General features: G+C 40.0%; 1 protein-coding gene and 1 pseudogene across 6 annotated transcripts in view; one reads left to right on the plus strand and one right to left on the minus strand.

Annotated features, from left to right (window-relative positions):
* ATF1 (activating transcription factor 1) overlaps positions 1 to 24,752 on the plus strand; it is a 78,013-nt gene that overhangs the window by 7,635 nt on the left and 45,626 nt on the right. For 4 of the 6 annotated variants that reach the window (XM_039241372.1, XM_039241367.1, XM_039241366.1 and 1 more), the window contains exon 2: positions 2,427 to 2,525. In XM_039241372.1, coding sequence (XP_039097303.1) covers positions 2,433 to 2,525 — 93 coding nt within the window. In that variant the 5' untranslated portion in view covers positions 2,427 to 2,432. Of the gene's footprint in view, positions 1 to 2,426; positions 2,526 to 22,824; positions 22,930 to 23,525; positions 23,563 to 24,752 lie in introns of those variants that run through there. The other 2 variants (XM_039241370.1, XM_039241369.1) reach the window with 2 other exon arrangements.
* LOC120237939 lies at positions 993 to 1,032 on the minus strand (annotated as a pseudogene).

The following is a 24,752-nucleotide window of genomic DNA, read 5'->3' on the forward strand; positions in this document are numbered from 1 at the left end:
CTCTGTGACTAAAAAATAATAGCTTTAATCCAGATGTTAAGAATGAATTTCTATTTTCTGAAAAAGGGAAGAAGAAAATATGTAGAGTTAAACTTCACATTTACCAAGTCAGTGATGGTAAGGGGCAAGTACGTAGTTGCCTTTCTGCCTTTAAAAATAAATTGTGGTACCACGCACATAACATAAAATTTACTATCTTAACCACTTTTAAATACAGAGTTCAGTAGTGATTAATATATCAGATTGTTGCACAACCAGTCTGCAGGACTTTTTTATACCCATTCAACAGCAGCTCCCCATTTCTCCTTCCCTCCAGCTTCCAGCAACCAATATTCTGATTCTGTTTCTAAGGGTTGACTATAAGTGAAATATATAGAATATATATATAAGTGAAATCATACAGTATTTGTCTTATTGTGACTGTCTTAGTATAACGTTCTCAGGGTTCATTCATGTAACATGTGTCACAATTTTCTTTTCAAGTTTCAATAATGTTCCATTATATGGGCATCTGGGTGGTTCATTCGGTTGAACGTCCAACTTCGGCTCAGGTAATGATCTCACGGTTTGTGGGTTTGAGCCCCGCATCAGGCTCTGTGCTGACAGCTAGCTCAGAGCCTGGAACCTGTTTCGGATTCTGTGTGTGTGTTTCTCTCTCTCTCTCTCTCTGGCCCTCCCCTGCTCATGCTCTCTCTCTCTCTCTCTCAGAAATAAATAAAAAACATTAAAAAAAATTTCCATTATATGTATATAGCACATTTTGTTTATCCATTCATCTCTGTGCACACTTGGGTTAATTCCACTTTTTGCCTCTTGTGAACAGTGTTGCTATGCACATGGGTATACAAATACATCTGTAAGACCTTGCTTTCAAATCTTTTGGATATATACTTCCATGTGGGATTTCTGGATCATATAGTAATTCTATCTTTCATTTTTTGAGTAACTACCATACTGTTTCCCATAGCGGCTACACCATTTTTATATTCCCCACGGAAATCTTTAGTAAAAGGCGAAAGATTTATGCGATCTTACTCCATTTTTATATTCCCAACTGTAGTGCACAAATTCTCCACATCCTCTTGAAGGCTTATTTTCTGTTTGTTTGTTTTTAATATTAGCCATTCTAATGGGTGTTGAGATGATATCTCATTGTAGGTGTGATTTGCATTTCCCTAATGATTAGTGATGTTGAACATCTTTTCATATTTGCTGGCCAGCCCCCTCTTTTTTCTCTTTATGCCTTTGTACATAATCATAAAAACTTTAACTTCTACCCAGATCTGTTAATACTCTTTTTTTTTTAATTTTAATGTTTATTTTTTGAGAAAGAGAGTGAGCTGGGGAGGGGCAGAGAGGTGAGGAGAGAGAAATCCCAAGAAGGCTCCACACTGTCAGCACAGAGCCCGACAAGGTGCTCAAACTCCTGAACCATGAGATTATGACCTGAGCTGAAATCAGGAGTCGCACGCTTAACCAACTGAGCCACCCAGGCACCCCAGCAGTCTTTTTCTAAGTGGTTGTCTTCCCGTTTGACATACCCCATCTCTCATAACCTATGTATTCTCATTGTTACCAAGCCTGCATATCCTGTAGTTGATTATCTAGATCATCTAGATCTTTAGAACCTATTTAGGTGTGGTGTTACTTATTTACTTATTTACTTCAGCTTCTACTCAATTAATTCTCTGTATAAAAACCTATGTGCAGGGAGAAACTACTCCCTAGACTGGAGAAGAATGCTAGTGTCTATAGATAGGAAGACTATCATACTTCCTTTTTTTTTTTTTAATGTTTATTTTATTTTTGAGTCTCCCTCCCTCCCTCCCTCTCTCTCTCTCTCTCTCTCTCTCAAGCAGGCTCTGAGCTGTCAGCACAGAGCCTGATGCAGGGCTTGGACCCATGAGCCATGAGATCATGACCTGAGCCGAAGTCGGAGGCTTAACTGACTGAGCCACCCGGGTTCCCTAGATGACTGTCATACTTCTTGAGTGGGATAACATTTGAAAACTTAGTCACAATAATTTACACATATATGTGCCATTCATTAAATTTTAACATGTTCATGGGAACAAAATTTTAAAAATGAAAAAGTATACAAGGTAAAGTCTTCCTATCTCTGTTCCATAGCTATCAATTCTTTTTATGGAGGCATCCACATTGCCAGTTTTTATACAACTATGCAGTATGTTACACGTAATCTGTAGCACTTTTTATTTGCCATTTCTTGAGATCTTATAATTAGATCTCTACACAGAGCAGAACGTCAGAACATATTGAGTTTGGATAAATTGAGCTCAGCCCATAGCATAGAAAAGCTTTGTCTTGTTCCTCTGAAAAAGTACACGTTTTGGAGGGAAATGTCTTAGGATTTCTTGAAAATGAAGTTAGAAAGCATCTTTTAACTGTCTTTTTTCCCCTTGTAGTTGATTATGGAAGAGTCTCACAAGAGTAACACTTCAGAGACAGCACCGCAGCCTGGGTCAGCAGTTCAGGGAGCTCGTATTTCTCATATTGCTCAACAGGTAAGGCTTTCCCTGCCAAGATGCTGGGCTAATTAGTAATATTTTATAAAAAGAACCAAGCAGAAAGGACTGTAAAACGTTGAAATGTATGGAAGGAAAGTAGATTTGATTTTAAAATCCTGTCAAGATTACTCAGGTTTTGTTTTGTTTTTTTAAATGTTTGTTTATTTCTGAGACAGACACAGCGTGAGCAGGGGAGGGGCAGAGAGAGAGGGAGACACAGAATCTGAAACAGGCTCCAGGCTCTGAGCCGTCAGCACAGAGCCTGACGCAGGGCTTGAACTCACGAACTGTGAGATCATGATGACCTGAGCTGAAGTCGGATGTTTGACTGACTGAGCCACCCAGGCGCCCCAAGATCAGTTTTATTTTCTTTCATGTGAAGTATACTCAGTGTTGTTTTAATAGGTATATACGTCTCAAAACTTGAAGAAATGGGTTTAATTTTATGTGGGACATGATTAGATTTTTTTCAGACTGATGTTGCTGTGTGAGAAAAATGAAAAATTATTTGGCTCTTTAAGCTAACTTAAAACAGACTAATAGTTTTAAGAGGCAAACCATCTTTAATTCAACAATTTATTGTGGGTATGTAGGAAATATTTCTGCTTAACTGGAAAATAGTCGTATATACATTAGAGACCTTAAATTGATAGGCATGCATGTTGCAGAAATGATATTTTATAAATTTCAAATTGTCTGATCAATGCACCTAACCCACTTTAAGGAAACAACTGACTATTTGTGGTCAGCTATAACATTTGAACTTTCAACCATTGTGAATTTGACAGTTTCCCAGTAGTTACAGACTTTTTAGTTACAAACTTCTGTAACAGAATCATGCAGGAGTATAAGATTTGGTCAAAGCTTGTATTCACCATTGTGAGCTTAACAGTTTCCCAGTAGGTATAGACTTTTTAGTTACAAACTTGTGTAACAGAATCATGCATGAGTATAAAATTTGATTAAAGCACAACGTAGACCAGTGGATTTTAATGTTAACCGAATATGCAGTGCAACGTTCAGATTGTACATTGCAAACAACCTGTAAGAAACTACAACCTGTCGAGTTTTAATGTGTCCAAGAATATCCATAATTATCTGAAAAGACTTAAAACAGTCTTCCCTTTTCCAATTACATGTATGTGTGAGGCTAGACTTTCTTCGTATATCTCATCCAAAACAACATATGGCAACATATTTAATGTAGAAGCCAGTAAGAGTTCATCTACTTTCTGTTAGACATTAAGGTAATTTGCAGAAATGTAAAAATAATGCCATTCTCTCACTAATTTGGGGTGGGAAGTTTAGTTACAGAAATGAAAACATTTAACATGTAATAGTTTACATTATTTTTAAATGAATTATTAAATATTTTTAAATTTTTTGTTTTATTTATTTATTTATTTATTTTGAAAGAGAGGCACCAGGGGAGGGACAGAGAGCGGGGGAGAGAGAATCCCAAGCAGGCTCTGTGCTGTCAGTGTGGAGCGCAGCGTGGGCCTCCATCTCACAAACCATGAGATCATGACCTGAGCCAAAGTCAAGAGTTGGATGCTTAACTAACTGAGCCATGTAGGTGCCCTTTGTTTTAATTTAAATGTAAGTGTTAGTAGGTTAAAGATTAAAAGTTAGTAGATTAAGGTAGATTCTTCTATAAATAAGAATTTGGGGAGGTCCTCAGTTTTTAAGAGTGTTAAACGGTCTTAAGACCGTAATGTTTGAGAGCCAAGGCCCTAATGGGTTATTAATGCTTCTAGCTTGATGCATCCTTCTATATTATTTGCCTGTATCTGTGTAGAATAATTATATCTACTCCAGATGGTGCTGGAAAAACAGTTATGGAGTCTTCCAGTTTTCTTTCTGTTAATAGCTCCCTCCACAGACATGTTTAAGTACACTTGGCTTACTTGTATACTTCAGTTATTTTGGTGTGATATGAATGTTTTTCAAGTTTCCTTAGAAGCATATTTATAGTGAGTTGTAGAATAAGCACATTTCTAAGTAATTAAGTAATTTTGTAGTGATTTTGAAAAATAATGTGACTGACTTTATGTCCAAATTCTTGTGGCTTGACTACTTGATCAGACTCTAAATTAGTTTAAAGGAAACAGTGTCTACTACAGTAATATTTGTTCAGTCATTCAGTATAAGCTGGGAATACAGCAGTGAACAGAAGTCTCCGCTCTTATGGACGTTACATTCTAATTTTGAGGAGACAAGCAATAAAACAGGTATCAGTTCATAGTGTGTATTGTGGAGACTGAGAAAACGGTAGGAGGGATAGGAAGTTGGTGGGGACAGGTGGACTTGCCTTTTTATCTGAAGTGGTCAGAGAAGTCCCATCAGTTGTAAAATGCTGAGACTGATATGAGCTTGACATGGTTTAGGAACATCACGGCGGCTGGTGTGGTGGCAGACGACTGAGTGAGGGCACAATGACGTGAGATGAGACAGAGAGGTTTGGAGTGGGAAGGGGAGTGCTGGATAAGGTAGGCCTTGTATTGCCACTGTAAGGCTTTTGGCTTTTAATCTGGGTGAGATGAGGACCCTTTGGAGTGTTTTGAGTAAAAACATTCTCTAACTGATACTTTAGTAGGACTATTTTGGCTGCTTTGTCGAGTGGAAGTGGGAAAGCCGCTTAGGAGGCTGTTACAGTCATGGGTGTGGGAGGTGATAGTGACTTGAACCAAGTAGCAGTGGTAGCAGCAGTGGTGGTGAGGTAATAATATAATAAAATTTGCTTGTGAAGCCAACAGTGTTTACTTTTGGATTACATGTGGATTTGAGAGGAAAAAGAAATTAAGATAGACCCTATAGTTTTTGGCTTGAATAAACTGTAGGAATGGAATTACCACTTAATTAAGATGGACAACACGAGAGCATGGTTTTTTCTTTTGGAGGTAATATTGGCATGTTAAGTTTGTGATACTGTCTGTATTAGTTTTCTGTGCTGCAAGCCAAATTACCACAAATTTAATGTCTCACAACAACACAGCATTGATGATCTCACAGTTTCTGTGAGGTCAGAAACTTCTTGGCTAGGTACTCTGGTATTGGCTGGGGCTGGGTTCTTATCTGTGGGTTAGACTGGAGAAGAATCCACTTCCAAGTTCACTTGGGTTGTTGGCAGAATTCGTTTTGTTGCACCTGTAGGACTGAGAGCTTCAGTGTTTTGTTGGCTGGAAGCCACCCTCAGATCTTAGAGGTCATCTGCAATTTGCTGCCATGTGGCCCTCCCCAAGTAGTTCACAGCATGGTAGCCTGCTTCCTTCAGTCCAGCAGAAGGGTGAGAATGAGTCGGCTAGCAAGACGGAGTCTTTTATGATACCATATAATATAATCAAGGGAATGATACCCCATTCCTTTGCCAAAAAATATAATGCAGTCATAGGAATGATACCCCATTGCCTTATTGTGTTGATTAGAAGCAAGTTGCAGTTCCCTCCCACACTCAAGGGGAAAGGATTACTCAGGCATGAATACCAGGTGGGGATCATGGGGGCCACCTTAGAGTCTGTCTGCCAAACCATGCAGGTAGATTTGTCCAGTAGGCAGTTGGATATATATATGGGTCCAGAGTCTAGGAAAGAAGTCCAGACTAGAAATGTAAATTTAGGAGTTGTGGATTTATAGGTTGTATTTCAATTCACAGAGTGAATTCTGTCTTCCACTTAGGATACAGAAAGCTGAAAAGAGTATTGCTCCCATCCTAAAATAAGAATGAGCTGTAATATACAGTCACAATCTCTCTGGATCCATAAGAGGTGGGATATAGGCCTAGCTAATCTGTAACAGAGCACAGGAAGAAGACAGGGCTGTCATACAAGGGGAAAGAAGAATTCAGCTAAGTTTTTAATGAATTGCTAAAATCTAAATGTGGGCTTCATGAAAGTATAGAATCTTTGAGAGCTGCAGACACATGGTAGGTACCCCCCCCCACCACCACCATAGGCATTTCTCCAAGGTCCTCCCAACAGTTTCTCTTGAGAAAAAGTGGGGAAAGCAAGGGATACCAGAGAAAGACTCATTAGGTGGTACAGGCCTGCTTGGACCCTTTTCTCCCTACAGAAAACAGCTTTAAGCCACTGGGGGAAGGGAGTAAACTCCATTTTCCATTGTGGCTAGGAGGAGTGAAAAGGACAAAAACCCATAAACCTTGAGGGAAGAGGAGGAAACTGTTCTGGGTTCAGGCCTTTAGTTTTCTTACTAATGGGAGAAAGCCCAACCCCCTGCGATCCAGGGATATAGGGCTTGCCTGAGACTGAGCCAGGACAACCGAGAACTTCCCTGTTCCCTGCTAGCAAGTAAAAGCAACAGCGGTCTACCCCTGGGGAAGGGTAAGATTGTGGAAAGAGAGTCGAAAACCTAAAGCTGAGGGTGAAGCAAGAACATTGAGAAAACACTCTGGGCAAACCAGCTCCCACCCTAAGCAGAGGGTGGCACTAGAGGAATTTGAAGCAGACAATGCACTTCAGGTAATCCTAACAAAACCCAAGCCCAGCCCAATTCCTGAAGAGATTGACTCAAACCCTCCCCTCGATCCCAAACTAATAGCTTGGAGAAAAAGATCCATACCTATTTTTTTTTTTGAATTATTATTTAGTTTCGAGAGAGTGAGTGAGCAAGGGGAGCAGGGGAGCAGGCAGAGAGAGAGGGAGACAGAGGATCCAAAGCAGGGTCTGCGCTGAGAGCGCAGAGCCCAGTGTGGGGCTCCAGCTTAAGAACTGTGAGATCATAACCTGAGCCAAAGCTGGACGTTTAAGTGACTGAGCCACCCAGGTGCCCTTAGCCATACCCATTTTTATACTGTTTCCTCAGTCTGTCTCCTCTTACACAGGATGTCCATCATTCAGGCAAACATTTATGAAACATGCAAAAAAATAAAAAACAACCCACTGTTGAAGAATCAAAATAATCAACAGACTGAGGATGACATAGTTAACAGAACTGTCAGACAGTGAATTTAAAGTACCAATGAATAGGGGCACCTGGGTGGCTCAGTTGGTTAAGCATCTGGCTCTTGATTTTGGCTCAGGTCATGATCTCTTGCCTCATGGGATCAAACCCTGAGTCACAGCTGCTTGGGATTCTCTCTCTCCTCTCTCTATCACTCTCCTGCTCACTTGAAAACGTACCTGCTCTAAATCAAAAAAAAAAAAAAAAAAAAAAAAAAAACTTAAAAAAAAAAGTACCAGTGAATAACATATTAAAGGCTCTAGTGGAAAAGATGTACAACAGTAAATTTCAGCACTGCAATGAAAAGTATATGAAAGTCAAATGCAGATGCTTTGATATAGATGAAGTATGTTTAAGGACTACTTATTAGCAGATTTAACATAGCCAAGGAAAGAATCAACAGACTTGAAGATAGATTAGCAGAAATTATCCACACTGAAAACAAAGAGAAAGCAAATAGGGGGAAAACAGACCAGAGCATCCAAGAGCTGTGGGGCAATGTCTTTGTAACATAAGTGTAAATGAAGTCATGAGACTAGATGAGATTACTGGCGGTCTTGTATACACAGAGATGAGGTCTAGCATTTGTTGGAGTTTGGGAAGATGGAAGCGGATGGTCAGTGAGGTTAAGAGGAAAATCAAGAGAAATTAGAATCTTGGAAATTAAGAATAAGGTGATGGTCAAATGTAAAATTCTGCTGGCATATTGAATAAGGAGTACAAAGCAACTGTTACACAGTCTTCATTATTCAAGGGTTCTGCATCTGCAGATTTGCCTACTTGATAAAATTTATTTGTGACCCTAGAATTAGTCCAGCACTTCTGTGGTCATTAGCATGCATGCCCCAAGTGGTGAAAAAACAGTCATTTAATGCACACCATTCCAGTTCACATTGAACAAGCCACCAGTGCTTTGTCCTATTTTAGCTCTCATACTATAAGCAGTTCTTTTTGTAGTCTAGTTAGTGCAATGATTTTTGCATTTTTTTTTTTGCTTTTCGTTGCTGAGTGTACTGTTTGAAATGGCCTCCCAGTGTTGTGCTAGGTGTTGTCTAAGTGCAAGGAGGCTGTGATGCAGCTTATGGAGAAAATGCGTGTGTTAAATAAGTTTCATTCAAGCATGAGCTATAGTTTTGCTGTGCTTGAGTTCAGTATTAATGGATCAACATTATATATGCTAAAAAAAAAAAAGTATCTTTAAACAGAAACACTGGTTACATGTTGACCACATGTTGAAAATAAGGTGCCCAGAGGCTTGCAGGAACCTAACGCCATATTCCCTCTGGAGCAGTGGTTCAGTATTTGCCAACTCCATGCACATGCAACTTTATAGAATGTAACTACCACAAACAGTAAGAATTGACTGTAGTTAGCAACATGAAATTTATTGACAGCCTTAACACGAACTGTTTCAGGGGGTGGGGATAAAAATCTAATTAGATCTAAGAGAACATGGAAAAAGAGCGGAGAAAAGAATTAGACATTCAATGACAACAAAATGAATAGACAACTTCTTTGAGGAATTTTGTTGCAAAGGGGGCTAAGAAATAAAATTGCTGGAGTGGTTTGTAGGTCGTGGGAGCTTTGCTTTTACTACTTACTGCTTTTTGAGATGGGAAGAATGCCAACAGTCTGTTGATGCACCGATGTGAATGATGAAATAGAAGGGAAAGATTTGATGATACAGAAAAGAGAAGTCAATTCTGGGATGAAGTCCTTGAGGGGAGGGAATGAGATTTAGTCTGCAGGTGGAAAAATTTATATGAGCACAGGTACATCATGCATAGTAAGAAAGTAAATACAGGTTAGGTGGGTAGGTTGGGGATGAGATACTCTGAAAGTTTTCTTTTGATAACTTGTTTTTCAGTGAAATAAAATGCCTTGAGAAGATAGGGAAGGAGAATATGTGAAGTAGTCTGTTGGGACAGTAGGAAATGTAAGTGGACTAGGAATATGCAGCAGAATTGCTGGAGATCATTAGCAATCCTTTTGAAGTTTTTTTATTTTTTTAATGTTTATTTTTGAGACAAACAGAGAACACGAGTAGGGGAGGGTTAGAGAGAGAGGGAGACACAGAAGGAGAAGCAGGCTCCAGGCTCTGAGCTGTCAGCACAGAGCCCAACACAGGGCTTGAACGCACAAACCATGAGATCATGACCTGAGCTGAATCAGATGTCTAACCAGCCCAGGCATCCCATCAGTCCACTTGAAGTTTGATCATGAATTTAAAGTGAGACTATTAAATTCAATTGTGTTTTTTCTCCAGTCCAATTCAGGTGTGGTTTGCATTCAGGTTACTGGTTACTTGCATTCAGTTAACAGGGCTCATATTTAGTTAAGGGACTACAGTGAAGCAGGAAAAGACCAGGACATTGACGATATGTGATACAGTGATTATAATGCTGGGCCATGAAATGTAAGCTGTATAGGGAAGAAAGTAGAAATTTGATAGGGTCTAGAGCAGGAAAAGTATAGTAGTAGCCTCATGGACTTTAGGTTCCTGTGGAGTCCCTATTCTCTGTGGAGAATTGTTGAGCATCCAAATAGTAGTAAAGGTAATGAATTGGAAGTAGGTGATAAGGTGATACTCAGAGGGATACTTGAGTTTGAGATTATGGAGGGATGCTTTTATTGATAATGATAAGAAGGACGTAGTCCTTGGAGCACCTGGGTGGCTCAGTCAGTTAAGCGGTTGACTTCAGCTCAGGTAATGTTCTCATGGTTCGTGAGTTGGAGCCCCACGTCAGGCTCTCTGCGAACAGCTCAGAGCCTGGAGCCTGCTTTGGATTCTGTGTCTCCCTCTCTCTCTGCCCCTCCCCTGCTCACACTCTCTATCTCTCTCAAAAATAAATAAGCATTAAAAAAAAAAAAAAAAAGTAGCTCTCACCTGGAGTGTACTGCTTCCCCATTGAGATGTCTCGTGTGTGTATTGGGGTGGGGGCAATGCCGCTGGTATATAATGGGCAGGGGCCAGAGATGCTAAGTGTTTTACATTGAGCAGGATATTTCTGCACATGGAAGAATTGTCCTGCCCAAAATGCCTGTTTAGAAACCTTGTAGGGTATGACAATAGGAGCGGGTGGCTGAAGAGGATGGAAGACAGCGTTTTGGAGAAGAATAAAAGACAGAGGTCTGGGTGTGGAAGGTTACTGGATGTTGCATATTGACAGCACCACAAATTATATCAGGAATAGTATTAGAAAGAATAGATTGGTCTGTGTGCTAATGTCTTAAAGAAATGAGGGGACATGACTGCCTAAGGACTGTGTGCTGCTATGAGGCTTGAGTTGGGAGCTTTTAGGGGAGGACTTTGAAGGGACAGTGGTCTGGAAGTACTGATGAAAAGCAAAGGGACTGCACACTCTATCTGTAGGCTTAGGATATGAGTGCGGGAGAGAGCCATAGGAAAGGTAGTGTTCTTCAGAAGAGAGCTGAGGTTCATTGTTGGCAGGAAGGTGAAGGGGTGGGACTTTGTACTTACTGAATTTCATGTAATTACAAAGTATATGTAGATTTGAGAGGCAGTCTTGCCTAATGACAAGAATGATGGAAGCATTTAGAAGACCTGGTCTGAGCCCCAGATTTTGTCACTAAGTTTAGTTTGTCATTTAGACTTGATGTTCATCATCTGGAAATTAAGAGTGTCAGACTTGGTGATCTCTAAGGTCTTTTCTAGCTCATAAATATCAGTAATTCTCAGTAAATCAGTAATTTATAGAGAAATTTGTATATTTTAACCAGGTGTGAATGGGGAACAGTGATGATAGTAACAGCTAATATTGAGTGTCCACTGTGTGCCAGGTGCTTCTAAGCATTTTACATGTTTTAATGTTCTTCAAACCTCATGTGAACCTACTGTGCTTTATAACTCCTACACAAGTAGTAGGCTATCGACATGATTTGAATTCTAGCAGTTTGACTTCTGTCACCGTTCGGGTTTCCTGGGAAGGAGACTGTGAAATGGAGATTAGCATGTAGGAGGTTTATTAGGGAGTCTTCTTGGGATTGCCACTTGTGAAAAGAAGAGAAGGAAGCACAGCATTGGGCAGGAGAAGTGAGACTGTGATTCAGTCTCCAGTGAAGGCCTCAACTAACCCCCTAGAGAGCTTTGAAGCTGAGATAGCTCTTCAGAATTAGGGGAAGGGGCCAGCCAGGCCTCTATATCTCAGCATGCACCAATCATTGGATCTTGACTGACCTGGCAAGGGGTGTGTGTGACCTCAGGCAAGGTGACTCATCAGCCTAGCCAGTTCCAAAGAGGCCGACAACTGAACACCTGAACACCATCTGCCAGCAGCTGGGAATAAGTCTTCTGCTAGTGAAAAGGGATCTGTGAGTTGCATCCTAGTGTCAGCTACAACTCCAGAGTCTGTTGTCTCCAGGCACAGGATGACGACGAACGAGGATATGGAAGAAATGACAAATAGGCTTGGCTACAAAATACCTTTTAAAACAGCTCGAAGGGCACCTGGGTGGCTCAGTCAGTTAAGCGTCTGACTTGGGCCCAGGTCATGATCCGCAGTTACTGGGTTCGAGCCCGCATCAGGTTCTGTGCAGGCAGCTCAGGGCCTGGAGCCTGTTTCAGATTCTGTGTTCTCTCTGCCCTTCCCCCACTCATGCTCTGTCTCTCTCTGTTTCAAAAATAAATTTTAAAACTATTTAAAAAATTTAAAACAGCTTGATCTTCATGCCATTCATATACTTTTTAAATTCAAATTTTAAATAATCTCTACACTGCAATGAGGGGCTTGAATTTACAACCCTGAGACCAAGAGTCACATGCTCTATCGACTGAGGCAGACAGGCATTCCCATGCCATATATATTTTTGACATGAAAACTTAAGGCAAGGTTCATCCAGGGATAAGCTAAGGGTGTGTGTGTGTGTGTGTGTGCGCACGCGCGCGCACGCCTGTGTACGCCATTGTGTATCGGTGCCTTTGATGATTCTTTCTTACTTGGAGATACTCTATCTAGCATCTTGGACATTCTTTGGTAAAGAAAGATTCTCCTTTCTTTTGGTAAAGAGAGATTCTCCTGTAGAGTAACTTAGAAATCTAGGTGAGTTTATTTGGATTTTCCAGCATGGATGGCATGGGAGAGTAGAATGATTTTTCTTTTTCATTCATTTAACAGTGTCTTTCACAGAGCCAAAAGTTTTAAATTTTCACTAGGTCCATTTTATCAAATTTTCCCTTTATGGATTGTGCTTTTGGTGTCTAAGAATTCTTTCTAGTCCTAAATTCAAAGATTTTTTTGTTCTAAAAGTTTTTTAGTTTTATGTTTTACATTTAAGTCCCTAATCCATTTTAAGGTAATTTTTGTGTAGATTTGAGAGGGTTGTTTTTGCTTTTGCTTACAGATGTACAATTGCAGCACCACTGCATTACTTCCGTACCTCTGTCAGAAATTATGTGGGCATATGTGTCTGTTTCCGGTTCTCTGTTGTGTTCCATTGATCTGTGTGCTGTCCTCCTGTCACTACCATGCCTGATTACTATATATAGTAAGCCTTAACATCAAGAAGAAAGGTTACTCCCATTTTATTCTTCTTTTTCAAAATTGTTTTAGGGCCTTACCCTTTCTGTATAAATTTTACAGTAAGCTTGTCTATGTCTACAAACCTATAAACCAGTTTGGGGAGAATTGATACATCTTGTTGAATCTTCCAATCCTTGAATATAGTAAATCTCTCCAGTTATTTAATTTCTTTGCTTTTTTCTGTAGTATTTTGTCTTTTTCAGTATACAGATCCTGTACCTGTTTTGTTAGACTTATACCTGGGTGTTTAATTTTCTTTGGAAAATTGTAAATAATAATGCATATTTTCATTGGAGCTTTTGTAAATTTTGTTGTGTTGATTTTTACTTGTTAGGATATAGAAATGCAGTACCTTATATCATTATTTATAGCGTGATGGTTTTTTGTTCTGTTTTGTTTTTAATATTCCTTGTGATATTCTAGGTAGACAGTCTTGTCATCTGCAAATAGAGATGGTTTTGCTTCTTTTTTTCCACTTATTTCAATTATTTATAATACATTTTATTTCTTTTTTCTTGCCTTATTGCACCATCTAGAACTCCCAGAACTATGTTGAATAGAGTAGTGAGAATGGGCATCCTTTCTTTTTTTTTTTTTTTTTAATTTTTTAAATGTCTTATTTACTTTTGAGAGAGACAGAGACAGTGTGAGCAGGGGAGGGTCAGAGAGAGGGAGACACAGAATCTGAGCACAGGCTCCAGGCTCTGAGCTAGCTGTCAGCACAGAGCCCGACACGGGGCTCGAACCCACGAACTGTGAGATCATGACCTGAGCCGAAGTTGGACGCCCAACTGACTGAGCCACCCAGGCGCCCCTGGACATCCTTTCTGTGTACCCAGTCTTAAAGGGGAAGCAGTCATTCTTTCATCATTAAGTCTGATATTAGCCGTAGATTTTTTATAAGTGCTTTTTGTGTGTTTGAGGAAGTTACCTCTATTGCTAGTTTTTGAGGAGGTTACTTCTATTCCTAGTTTTTGAGAGTTTTTTGTCTCCACGAAATGAGATTAAATTTCATGAAATGAGGGGTGGCTCAGTTGGTTGAGCGCCCGACTTCGGCTAAGGTCATGATCTTATGGTTTGTGAGTTTGAGCCCTGCTTTGGGCTCTGTGCTGACAGCTCAGAGTCTGGAGCCTGCTTCTGATTGCTCATGCTGTGTCTGTCTCTCACAAAAGTAAAATAAACGTTTTTTAAAAATTTCATGAAATGAGATTTTTCTACAATGATTGGAATGATTTTTTTCTCCTTTGACCTGTTGTGGTGATGGATTACATTGATTGATTTTTAAATGTCCAACCAGCAGCCTTGCATACCTGAAATAAATAGCACTTGGGCCATGGTGTTTTTTGTTTTGTTTCATTTACTTTGTGAGAGGGGAGAGAGAATGAACAGGGTAGGGTGCGTTGGGGTGGCCAGGCGGGGACAGGATTTGAAGCAGGCTCTGTGCTGACAGCAGAGAGCCTGATGCAGAGCTGGAATTCATGAACTGTGAGATCATCACCTGAGCCAAAGTCGGACTCTTAACTGACTGAGCCACTCAGGCACCCCAGGCCGTAGTGTTATATTCTTTTTATATATTGCTAATCTTTATATATATTTGCTAATACTTTGTTGAGGTTTTTACATCTAAAGTCATGAGATACTGGTCTGTGGTTTTCTTTTTTTTTTTGTAATGTTTTAGGCCTCAAAAAACAAGTTGGGAGATAATCCCTTCCTCTTTTTTCTTTTCTGGAAGAGATCATATAAAATTGGCATTACTTTTCTTGAAATGTTTGATAAAACTCTCCAGTGAAACCAGAGCCTGTAATTTCTTTTCTTTTCTTTTCTTTTCTTTTCTTTTCTTTTCTTTTCTTTTCTTTTTTCTTTTCTTTTCTTTTCTTTCTTTTTTTCTTTCTTTTTTTATTTTTTACACAGGACTATTCAGGCTATTTTATCATGGTTTTGGTAGTTTGTAGTTTTCAAGAAATTGATAATTTCTTCTGAGTTGTCAAGTTTATGAATGTACACTCTGAAAGAATTAACCAAGTAGATTTGGGAAGATACAGTGCAGGTATAAACATGAAGCAATAGTTGATGAATAAGACCTCAAAGTCATTTTAAAACAACACTGTTATTTTGAAAGGACTGTTTGGAACCAAGTATGTTAGTTTGTTAAGGTTGCAAATTCAGAGACCATGAATTCGGGTAAGAATCCAGAGTCAGTTAATAGTTCAGGTGAAAGAAAGACTTTTGTGGATTCTGAACCTTCTAACCCTTTAGAGGAAGCAAGAGGAAAAATTAATTTGTCATGGGATCACAGTGAGGCTGTTTCTGAATGCCCATAATCACAATGCCCCCCTTCACAAGGTTTTAGGAAATGCAGACAAGGGCATTCATTGTCTTCCCACAAAAGAGAAGCAGCAGCAGTGAGAAGAAGGTATATAGGCCTGGTCCAGACGTCTTGGGAAAGTGGACTCGTCATCCAATGGTGTCTGCTTCAATTCTGGGAAAATCTTTATTTTTCAGGTCACCATATGGCTTGCAGGTCCTGTCAGGGTTTGGTGTTTTCTTTAGAGGTGTCAGGTGAATCTGAGAGCCTGTTTCTTAGAGTTTGGCGGCACAGGGGTGGTTAGCAGTAAGTGGTCAGGCCCTTTCTAGCAAGATTGAAGAATGTTTCTGGAGGTGTCTTTTTCAGTAGACAAAATCTCCAATTTGCAAGGTGTGATGCTTAAGGTCACCAGGAGTTCATGGTGAAAAGATTGCTCTACCAGCACATGGTTATTTTTAATAGAAGCAATTAGGATTTACAGTATTGGAGTGTATCTCCTTTTATCAGCCATGGGTCAAAGAAGGTGGGGGCCAGATGTGTTAGCATCTTGTGATTATCTCAAAAAGTGAGTATCTGTGAGTTCCAATGGGGATGGATCTGGAATTTGAAAGACTAACATGAGTACCTATAGCCAGGGTATCTGGAGAGTCTCTACAAATTTTGAGTCTTAATAGTACCATTTTTGTGTTTGACAACCTTGGTATGCACAATGGAAGTTTTGTAGAACGGGCCAAACAGCACAGACTTGTTGAAGCACCTGACTAGAAAGAAAAATGGGTTTCCCAATCACTATGAAGTTCGAGAAGAGTTCTCCAGGTAGGGATAATCTTTTCTATCAAAATTTTAGGCACACAAAAAACATTGGTCTGTCTATAAGAAAAAGCTTCAGTCCACAAAAACACAGACCATGACTAAATCAAACATCTATCCATGAGACAGGAAAGCTATATAAAACCCACTTGTGTGAATGAGTTTTTCTCAATTAGACTTTGGACAGGCAGGACAAGTGAGGGTAAGCACTTTTTGTAGCCTTATTATTATTTCTCCACCATATTGGTTCATGAATGATAACATTTTGTAAGTAGAACAGTTGTTTAATGCATGCACAGCATAGGAATTTTAGAAGTTTTGGTAGGGCCAGATTGTTAATTTGATCCAAACCAGCATTCTCTTTTTATTAAAACAACAATTACTAGATTTCCAATATTGTTTTTCCTTCTCTGGGGCTAATTGTTGCGTATCTCTTATTAGTTTTCCCAGATGATAACTTGGGGGAATATCCCTTTGGACCATGACAAAAGTTTGGCTGTTTGTTTCCTTGAGAGCAGTATTTTTGGTGGCAATATCAGCAAGGTGGTTTACTTTGGCACCCAGAGAGTTGAGTCTGGAATGTCCAGGAACCTTAATAATAGCCAGAGCAACTGGCAAAAGAATGGCATCTAGTAAATTGTGGACATAGCAACCATTTTTAATTTTATCCACTTTGGAGATAAGGAAACTTCACCATTTCCATAACATTCCAAAGTCATGAGTACCCCAAAGGCATACTGACTATGGATATAAACGTTTGCAGCTTTACCTTTGGCTAAAGTGCAGCCTTGAGTAAGGGTGTAAAATTTCGCCTGTGGAATAACCAGAGGTAAAGGTGCTGTCTCTGAGACTCAAAAGGAGTTGTAGGAGCATATCTGGCATGATAGTTACCATTTTCATCCTTTAAATAAGAACCATGAGTAAATCATTAAAAATCTGCAGTGGTTAGAGGAGTTTACTGTACCTTGTCACAGGTAGTCAAAAGGTGATCTGTCAGCGGTAAGCAGTCATGAGGGCTTTCTCATCAGGGAAGAAAGGAAGAAGCTAGCAGGGTTAAGGTTATTGCGGGAAGAAAGTTCTATGAGGAGCCATTGGCAACAGGATGTTACAGGAGGTTAGATGACTGAGAAGTGCTGAGAGTGAGGGGAATTCAGGAGGGCCTCTGCTGTGTGGGGCACAAGGATGGTTAAGGGGGCCCCAGGATTCTTTCTTCAGTGACTTTAGAAGGGCAGTGGTGGAAATGGTTTGGCTCTGAGGCAAAGAGGACATCTGCCACCACAGGGTCCAGTTGGTTATAATACCCTATGGGTCGATGATGGCCCCCGTGTGTTTGGATGACATCTCAAAGGACATTTCCTTCTCTCTCATGTGCAAAGACGAGAAAGGAAAGTTGATAATCAGGATGTTGGAGGGCAGAGGGCTTTTCTTTAAAGTCTCAGAAGTGGGGCGCCTGGGTGGCTTGGTTGTTTGAGCGTCCGACTTTGGCTCCGGTCATGATCTCATGGTTCGTGGGTTCGAGCCCCGCATCAGGCTCTGTGCCGGGAGCTAGCTCAGAGCCTGGAGCCTGTTTCCGATTCTGTGTTTCCCTCTCTCTCTGACCTTCCCTTGCTCACACTGTCTCTGTCTGTCTCTCTCTCTCTCAGAAATAAATTAAAACATTTAAAAAAATTTTTAATAAAAAAAAGTCTCAGAAGCTATGTTTTGATCTTTCTCAATAATAGCATTAGGCTTATCATTTTTTAGTAAAGTATATAGAGGTTGAGCCATTAAAGAGAAGTTTGGAATCCAGTTTCAACAGTAGCCAGACAGTCCAAGAAAACCTTGTAATTGGTGTATAGTTTGAGGTATTGAAAAATTCAGGATGCCGTGGAGTCTTCCTGGATCCAAATGTAGTTCTCGTTCCAAGATCAGGTGCCCCATGTATTAAACCTGAATTTAGGCAAACTGTATTAATTTTTTTTTTTGAGACTTTATGTCCCTTTATGGCCAGGAGTTTTAAGAGGTGGATGCTGTCTTCTGTGAAGTGGTTGGACAAGAGCAGCAGAGCAGCTAATCATCTACAAGTTGTAACAAAGTAGAGTCTACAGAAAGCTTCATATCATTCAAATCAGCTTTTAAGGATTGTGAAAAGTCAACGGACTGTCCGTATAATCCTGGGGGCATTACTGTCCCAGTGTATTCCTGTTCTTCCCAAGTGAAAGCAAAATAACCAACCAAACAAAACAAACTTCCCTCTCAACTGGAAAACTAAAAAATTCATCACCTAGATCAATTAGTGAGCAGTTTGTTTTTGGTGGGAATGGATGTCAGTAGCATATGGGAGTTAGGAACAACAGGGCGTCAAGGGATAATGATGACGTGTATTTTGCACAGGTCCTGGATGAACTTCTATCCTTAACCATTGGGTTTTCTCACCGGCAAATTAGGGGTATTGCAGGCATTAGGGCAGAGGGTATTGATGCCCTGAGCTTTGTGTTCTATTATGTGCCTGATGCCTTGAAGGGTATCTTCATTTACTGGGTATTGATTCATTCTGGGGAGAGGTTTTGAGGAATCTGAATATTGATGGAGGGTGCACTGTGGATGCTGCCGCTATCAGTTGAAGATTTTGCTCACAAAGAGGAAAGCAGTTGATCCAGTAGGAACAAATGACTAGTGTCCCTAGACTCCGCTATAGTGCCATCAGAGAGACAGCAAATAAAAAGACTTCAAGGGTCATTTAATTCCCCTGGTTAGCTATCTTTTTTTTTTTTTAATTTTTTAATTTTACATCCAAGTTAGCATGTAGTACAACAATGATTTCAGGAGTAGATTCCTTAATGCCCCTTACCCATTTACCCCCTCCCCCCTCCCACAACCCCTCCAGTAACCCTCTGTTCTCCATGTTTAAGAGTCTCTTATGTTTTTGTCCCCCTCCCTGTTTTTATATTATTTTTGCTTCCCTTCCCTTATGTTCATTTGTTTCGTATCTTAAAGTCCTCATATGAATGAAGTCATATGATATTTGTCTTTCTCTGACTAATTTCGCTTAGCATAATACCCTCTAGTTCCGCCCATGTAGTTGCAAATGGCAAGATTTCATTCTTTTTGATTGCCAAGTAATACTCTATCGGGAGTGTGTGTGTGTGTGTGTGTGTACACCCACATCTTCTTTATCCATTCATCTGTTGTTGAACATTTGGGCTCTTTCCATACTTTGGCTATTGTTGATAGTGCTGCTGTAAACATTGGGGTGCATGTGTCCCTTCAAAACAGAATACCTGTATCCCTTGGATAAATGCCTGGTAATGCAATTGCTGGGTCGTTGGGTAGTTCTTTTTTTAATTTTTTGAGGAACCTCCATACTGTTTTCCAGAATGGCTGCACTCAGTTTGCATCCCCACCAGCAGTGCAAAAGAGATCCTCTTTCTCCACATCCTCGCCAACATGTGTTGTTGCCTGAGTTGTTCATGTTAGCCATTCTGACGGGCATGAGGTGGTATCTCATTGTGGTTTTGGTTTGTATTTCCCTGATGATGAGTGACGTTGAGCATCAGTTCATGTGTCTGTTGGCCATCTGGAGGTCTTCCTTGGAGAAGTGTCTGTTCATGTCTTTAGCCCATTTCTTCACTGGATTATTGGTGTTTTTTGGGTGTTGAGTTTGGTAAGTTCTTTATAGATTTTGGATTCTAACCCTTTAACTGATATGTCATTTGCAAATATCTTCTCCCATTCGGTCGGTTGCCTTTTAGTTTTGCTGATTGTTTCCTTCGCTGTGCAGAGAAGCTCTTTATTTTGATGAGGTCCCATAGTTCATTTTTGCCTCTGTTTTCCTTGCCTCCAGAGACGTGTTGAGTAAGAGGTTGCCGTGGCCAAGCTCAAAGAGGTTTTTGCCTGCTTTCTTTCTCCTTGAGGATTTTGATGGCTTCCTGTCTTACATTTAGGTCTTTCATCCATTTTGAGTTTATTTTTGCGTATGGTGTAAGAAAGTGGTCTGGGTTCATTTTTCTCTGTCACTGTCCAGTTTTTTCCAGCACCACTTGCTGAAGAGACTGTCTTTATTCCATTGAATATTCTTTCCTGCTTTGTCTAAGATGAGTTGGCCATACGTTTGTGGTTCCATTTCTGGGTCCTGGTTAGCTATCTTGATTACTACTGTCAGATTCTAGAATTATTTACCTGGGAGAATGAAATTTTGGCATAAGATTTTTCTAAGAAATCTCAGCCTGATAAATAAATAAATAGGGGTGGAGGAACAAAGCAGGGGAAAAAAGATGGGTATCTCTCAAAGGGCCTAAACAAAAGGGAATAGGTTTGAAGACAGGAACCTGTTGAAGTTCATTAGAGACGCCACTATTTGAACTGTTTTAGTACTCTGAGACAGAGCTGGTTTATAGCAGTTGAGTTGAGCACCAAGAGTATAGCTCCTGTGTCAGTAAGGACAGAGAGAATTCTTCAATCTGGAGAATGGTTTCTCTAACCCAATTAAGTGGGAAGATCGAGAGTTTCTTGGAGCTCTGTCATTGGGAATTAGGAGGACATTGGAAAAGCTGGCTGGGGGGCTGAAGCTTCTGGAGCACTTCCTGTTGGTAACACTTTTGTTTTTTCATTATTTTTTAATGTTTTACTTAAGCATTAAAACGTTCTCTCTTCTGGGGTGCCTGACGCTCAGTCAGTTGAGCGTCCGACTTCAGCTCAGGTCATGATCTCGTGGTTCGTGGGTTCGAGCCCTGCATCGGGCTCTGTGCTGACAGCTAGCTCAGAGCCTGGAGCCTTTTTCAGATTCTGTGCCTCCCTCTCTCTCTGATCCTCCTCTGCTCATGCTGTCTCTATCTCTCTCTCTCTCAAAAATAAAAAAATAAAAAACAAAAAACATTCTCTCTTCTGAGAGAGACAGGGAGAGAGAGACAGCGTGAGCAGGGGAGGGTCAGAGAGAGAGGGAGATACAGAATCTGAAGCAGGCTCCAGGCTCTGAGCTGTCAGCACAGAGCCCAACGCAGGGATTGAACTCAGGAAATGAGAGTTCATGACCTTAGCCAAAGTTGGATGCTTAACCAGCTGAGCCACCCAGGCGCCCCATGAAGGTTAAAAAAATCTTTAAAGACAATTCGGAGTTGATTGCAATGCTCATAAGCAGGTTCATCAGGCTTTTATGTGCAAGCCTGAATTTTGTTCCAATCAGCAGGCTTAGGAAAAGCTACCATAGTTGCTCAGTGGAAATTTATAGCAAGTGTTCTAGCATCTTGCCAAAAATTAGGGGTTTATGTCTCTAAGTCCCCTTCAGGATATTGCCACCAGGCTGGCTTCATCCAGTGTTTGACCTGGCCCTCACCTACAAGCATGTGGACTAATTGATATAAATCTGAGAAACTATGAATCTGAATAATTTTGTTAAATTCTTTAGCAAAACTATAGGGGTAGTCCTTTTTCTCTTTAGGAATTTCTTTATGACTCAAAATTCGGCCTTAGTCCAGGGAACCTAAGAAATTTAAGGTTTATTTGGATCCTCAAAGGATAACTTTAAAAGGGACAGGTTCTTATAAACTCAGAGGAAGAGGGAGTGGGGAAAGATTCAAGGGGGAAAGGAAGTTTGGTCAAAGGATTAGCATGAGGGAGTAGGGGGCACAGAGAGGAGGTCAAGATGGTGCTGGAGGTGCGGCCTGAGCTCTAGCTGTTGCAACAAGAGAGGGGAAAAAGAAGCCTCAGAAGCCTTTTGTCTTTGATGGTTTGCCTCAGTTTGAAATTCTGTTTTGTAGAGGCGATTTTAGATTCCTGATAACACTTGGAAGTTTTGAAATATAAAAACATCCCATTCAGTTTCAGCAATTTTATTTTTTATTTTTTTTTAACGTTTATTCATTTTTGAGAGACAGAGACCATGTGAGTGGGGGAGGGACAGAAAGAGAGGGAGACACAGAACCTGAAGCAGGCTCCAGGTTCTGAGCTGTCAGCACAGAGCCTGACGTTGGACTTGAACTATGAACCATGAGATCATGACCTGGGCTGAAGCCAGATGCTTAACCAACTGAGCCACCCAAGCGCCCCTCAACAATTTTATTTATTTTTATTTTTTTAAACATTTTTAAATTTTATTTTGAGAGAGACAGAGAGTGTGTGAGTGGGGCAGGAGCAGAGAGAGAGAGGGGGAGAGGGAGAATCCCAAGCAGGTTCTGCGTGAGCTCAGAGCCTGACCTGGGACTTGAACTCAGGAAACTGCAAGATCATGATCTGAGCTGAAATCAAGAGTTAGACACTTAACCCGCTGAGCCACCCAGATGCCCCTTAGTTTTCATAATTTTAGACCCATAGCTGTTCGATTCAGTTTTGAGAAAAGTTGGGAAAAACTGAAAGTTCCCCATAATGGCCATTTGAGGTCTAAGTTACTTGTAAACTGGTGTTTTTAATAGAAATGTGCATGAGGAAGGATTATAGTCTTTAAATATAAAATCAGGGGGACCTGGCTGGCTCATTCCGAAGGGCATGCAACTCAATCTCAGAGTTGTGAGTTTGAGCTCTATATTGGGTCTAGAGATTACTTAAATAAATACCACTTTAAAAAATTTAAATACAGTAAACATAAAATTGGGCCAGAGTCCCAGTAGGGGACCCTCAAAGCATTTGATGAACTAGGATCCCATTTTTTAGTGCATTGTTTTTTTGTTTGTTTTTTTTTTTTCATTTTCTAGAGCAAAAGCCAAAAATTCCTAAACAGCACACTTTCATCAGGAACAGCCTGGTTCCAGAAGAAATCAGACCAAAGGCCAGCACATTCCAGTACAAACAGCCCAGTTCCAAAGGAAATGGACTGCGGGTTAGCACACTTCGATAGGAACAGTCTGGTGCTAAAAAGGAGTCAGACTAAAGGCCTAACAAGTATTCTCAGAAAAGACAAATCCTTAAAGTAGATCCTTGATAAACCCCAAAGAGCCCAAACGCAGAGAGCAGAGTTCGAATATAAGGGGAGACTTCTTTTCCAACTCCAGAGTGGGTAAGAAAATAGCTCAGTTATTAGGTGTCTGGCACCTGTTTGCTTACAAACCTCAGAGATACTAGGGGTCTTACTCCTTTTCGGCCTTTTGGCTAAGTCAAGTGTAGAGATACTAGGGGTCTTCCCTTAACCTCACTTTTCATCACCAAATGAGGTTAAAAATTAACCTTAAGAATTAAATCCATATTTTACCTGCAGAAGTGGGTTTCTTTGGGAATAACAGAATTACAGTTTGGGGCATGCAAGCTATGGAAAAACGGTAGACCCATCCCATAAACAAGGGAGAGGAACATTGTTTCATGGAGAAGGAAGTTTCGGAGGGGGTTGTTTTGAAAGAAAGTTCATTGGAGAAAAGCATGAGTTCAGGGTGATGATTAGCTGAGATGCAGAGATAGTTTCTCGTAGGAGGTGATGCAGTGTACATCTTTCCCTGTTGGGGCCTGTGATTGACATTGAGTGAGTACAGCTCCCTTTTGGCCTCCCAGCTCCAGTTTAGTGAGATTTCCTTTAATTTTCACAGGTCTATAATAATATCACTGTTTCCTTACTTGTGTTGGTAATTTGTGTTTCTCTCTCTCTTCTTTTTTTATCTTTGTCAGTCTTGCCACGGCGTTATAGATTTCATCAACTATCGTCCCCATCGCCCGCCTAAAGAACTAGCTTTTTGTTTTATTGATTTTTCTCTATTTTCCTGTTTTCAATTTGATTTCTGCTCCTATATAATTCCCTTCCTTCTGCTCAGTTTGAGTTTATTTTGTTTACTTTTTTTAGTTCCTTTTTTTTCTAGTTTCTTGCATGAGGAACTTACATTATTTTTTAAAAGTTTGTTTTGTATTATTATTTTTTTAATAATCTCTACACCCAGTATGGGGCTCAAACTCATTACTGTGAGATCAAGAGTCTCATACTCTTCTGACTAAGGCAGGCAGGTGCCCTGGAACTTAATTATTGATTTGAGATCTTTTTTCTTTGTTAATGAAAATATTTAATGCTATGTATTTCCCTCTAGGCATTGTTGTAGATGCTTCCCACATTGTAATATGTTGTATTTTAATTTTATTCACTTTTATATATATTTAAATTTCTTTTCAGGCTTCCTCTTTGACCAGTTGCTTAGTTAGGAGTGTGTTGTTTAGTTTCCATGTGTTTAATGATGTTTCTGTTCTATTTCTGTTATTGATTTCTAGTTTGATTCCATTATGGTCAGGAAACATACTCTGTGTGATTATAATTCTTGCAAATTAAAAAAAAATTTTTTTTAATTATCTAGGATGTGGTATGTTGGTGAATATTCCCTGGGTACTTGAAAAGATTTTTCATTCTGAAAGCAGATTAAGAGTTATAAAGAGCTCAGATGTTCTCATCATCTATCTGTTTATTTTACAGACAGCATGAAATGAGTTATTTTATTGAATGGAATCATTCTTAGCTTGGGAAAGTACGAGAAAATATATCTTCATTGGGCTGTGAGAATAGATATGATTTGCAAATACCGTGCTGTGATAAAACTTTTCCCGTATTAGACATTTTAGGATAATTTAGATCCATCATCTTATGGTAATAACTGTGTAGGATTATAATATTCTGGAGTTGGCCCATACAAATGTTAGATAACAGCCCCAAATTCCATGCAGTAATACGTCTGA

The sequence above is a fragment of the Hyaena hyaena genome, unplaced genomic scaffold (genome assembly GCF_003009895.1).
Source record: "Hyaena hyaena isolate Hyena2069 unplaced genomic scaffold, ASM300989v1 scaffold_192, whole genome shotgun sequence".
Classification (NCBI taxonomy): Eukaryota; Metazoa; Chordata; class Mammalia; order Carnivora; family Hyaenidae; genus Hyaena; species Hyaena hyaena.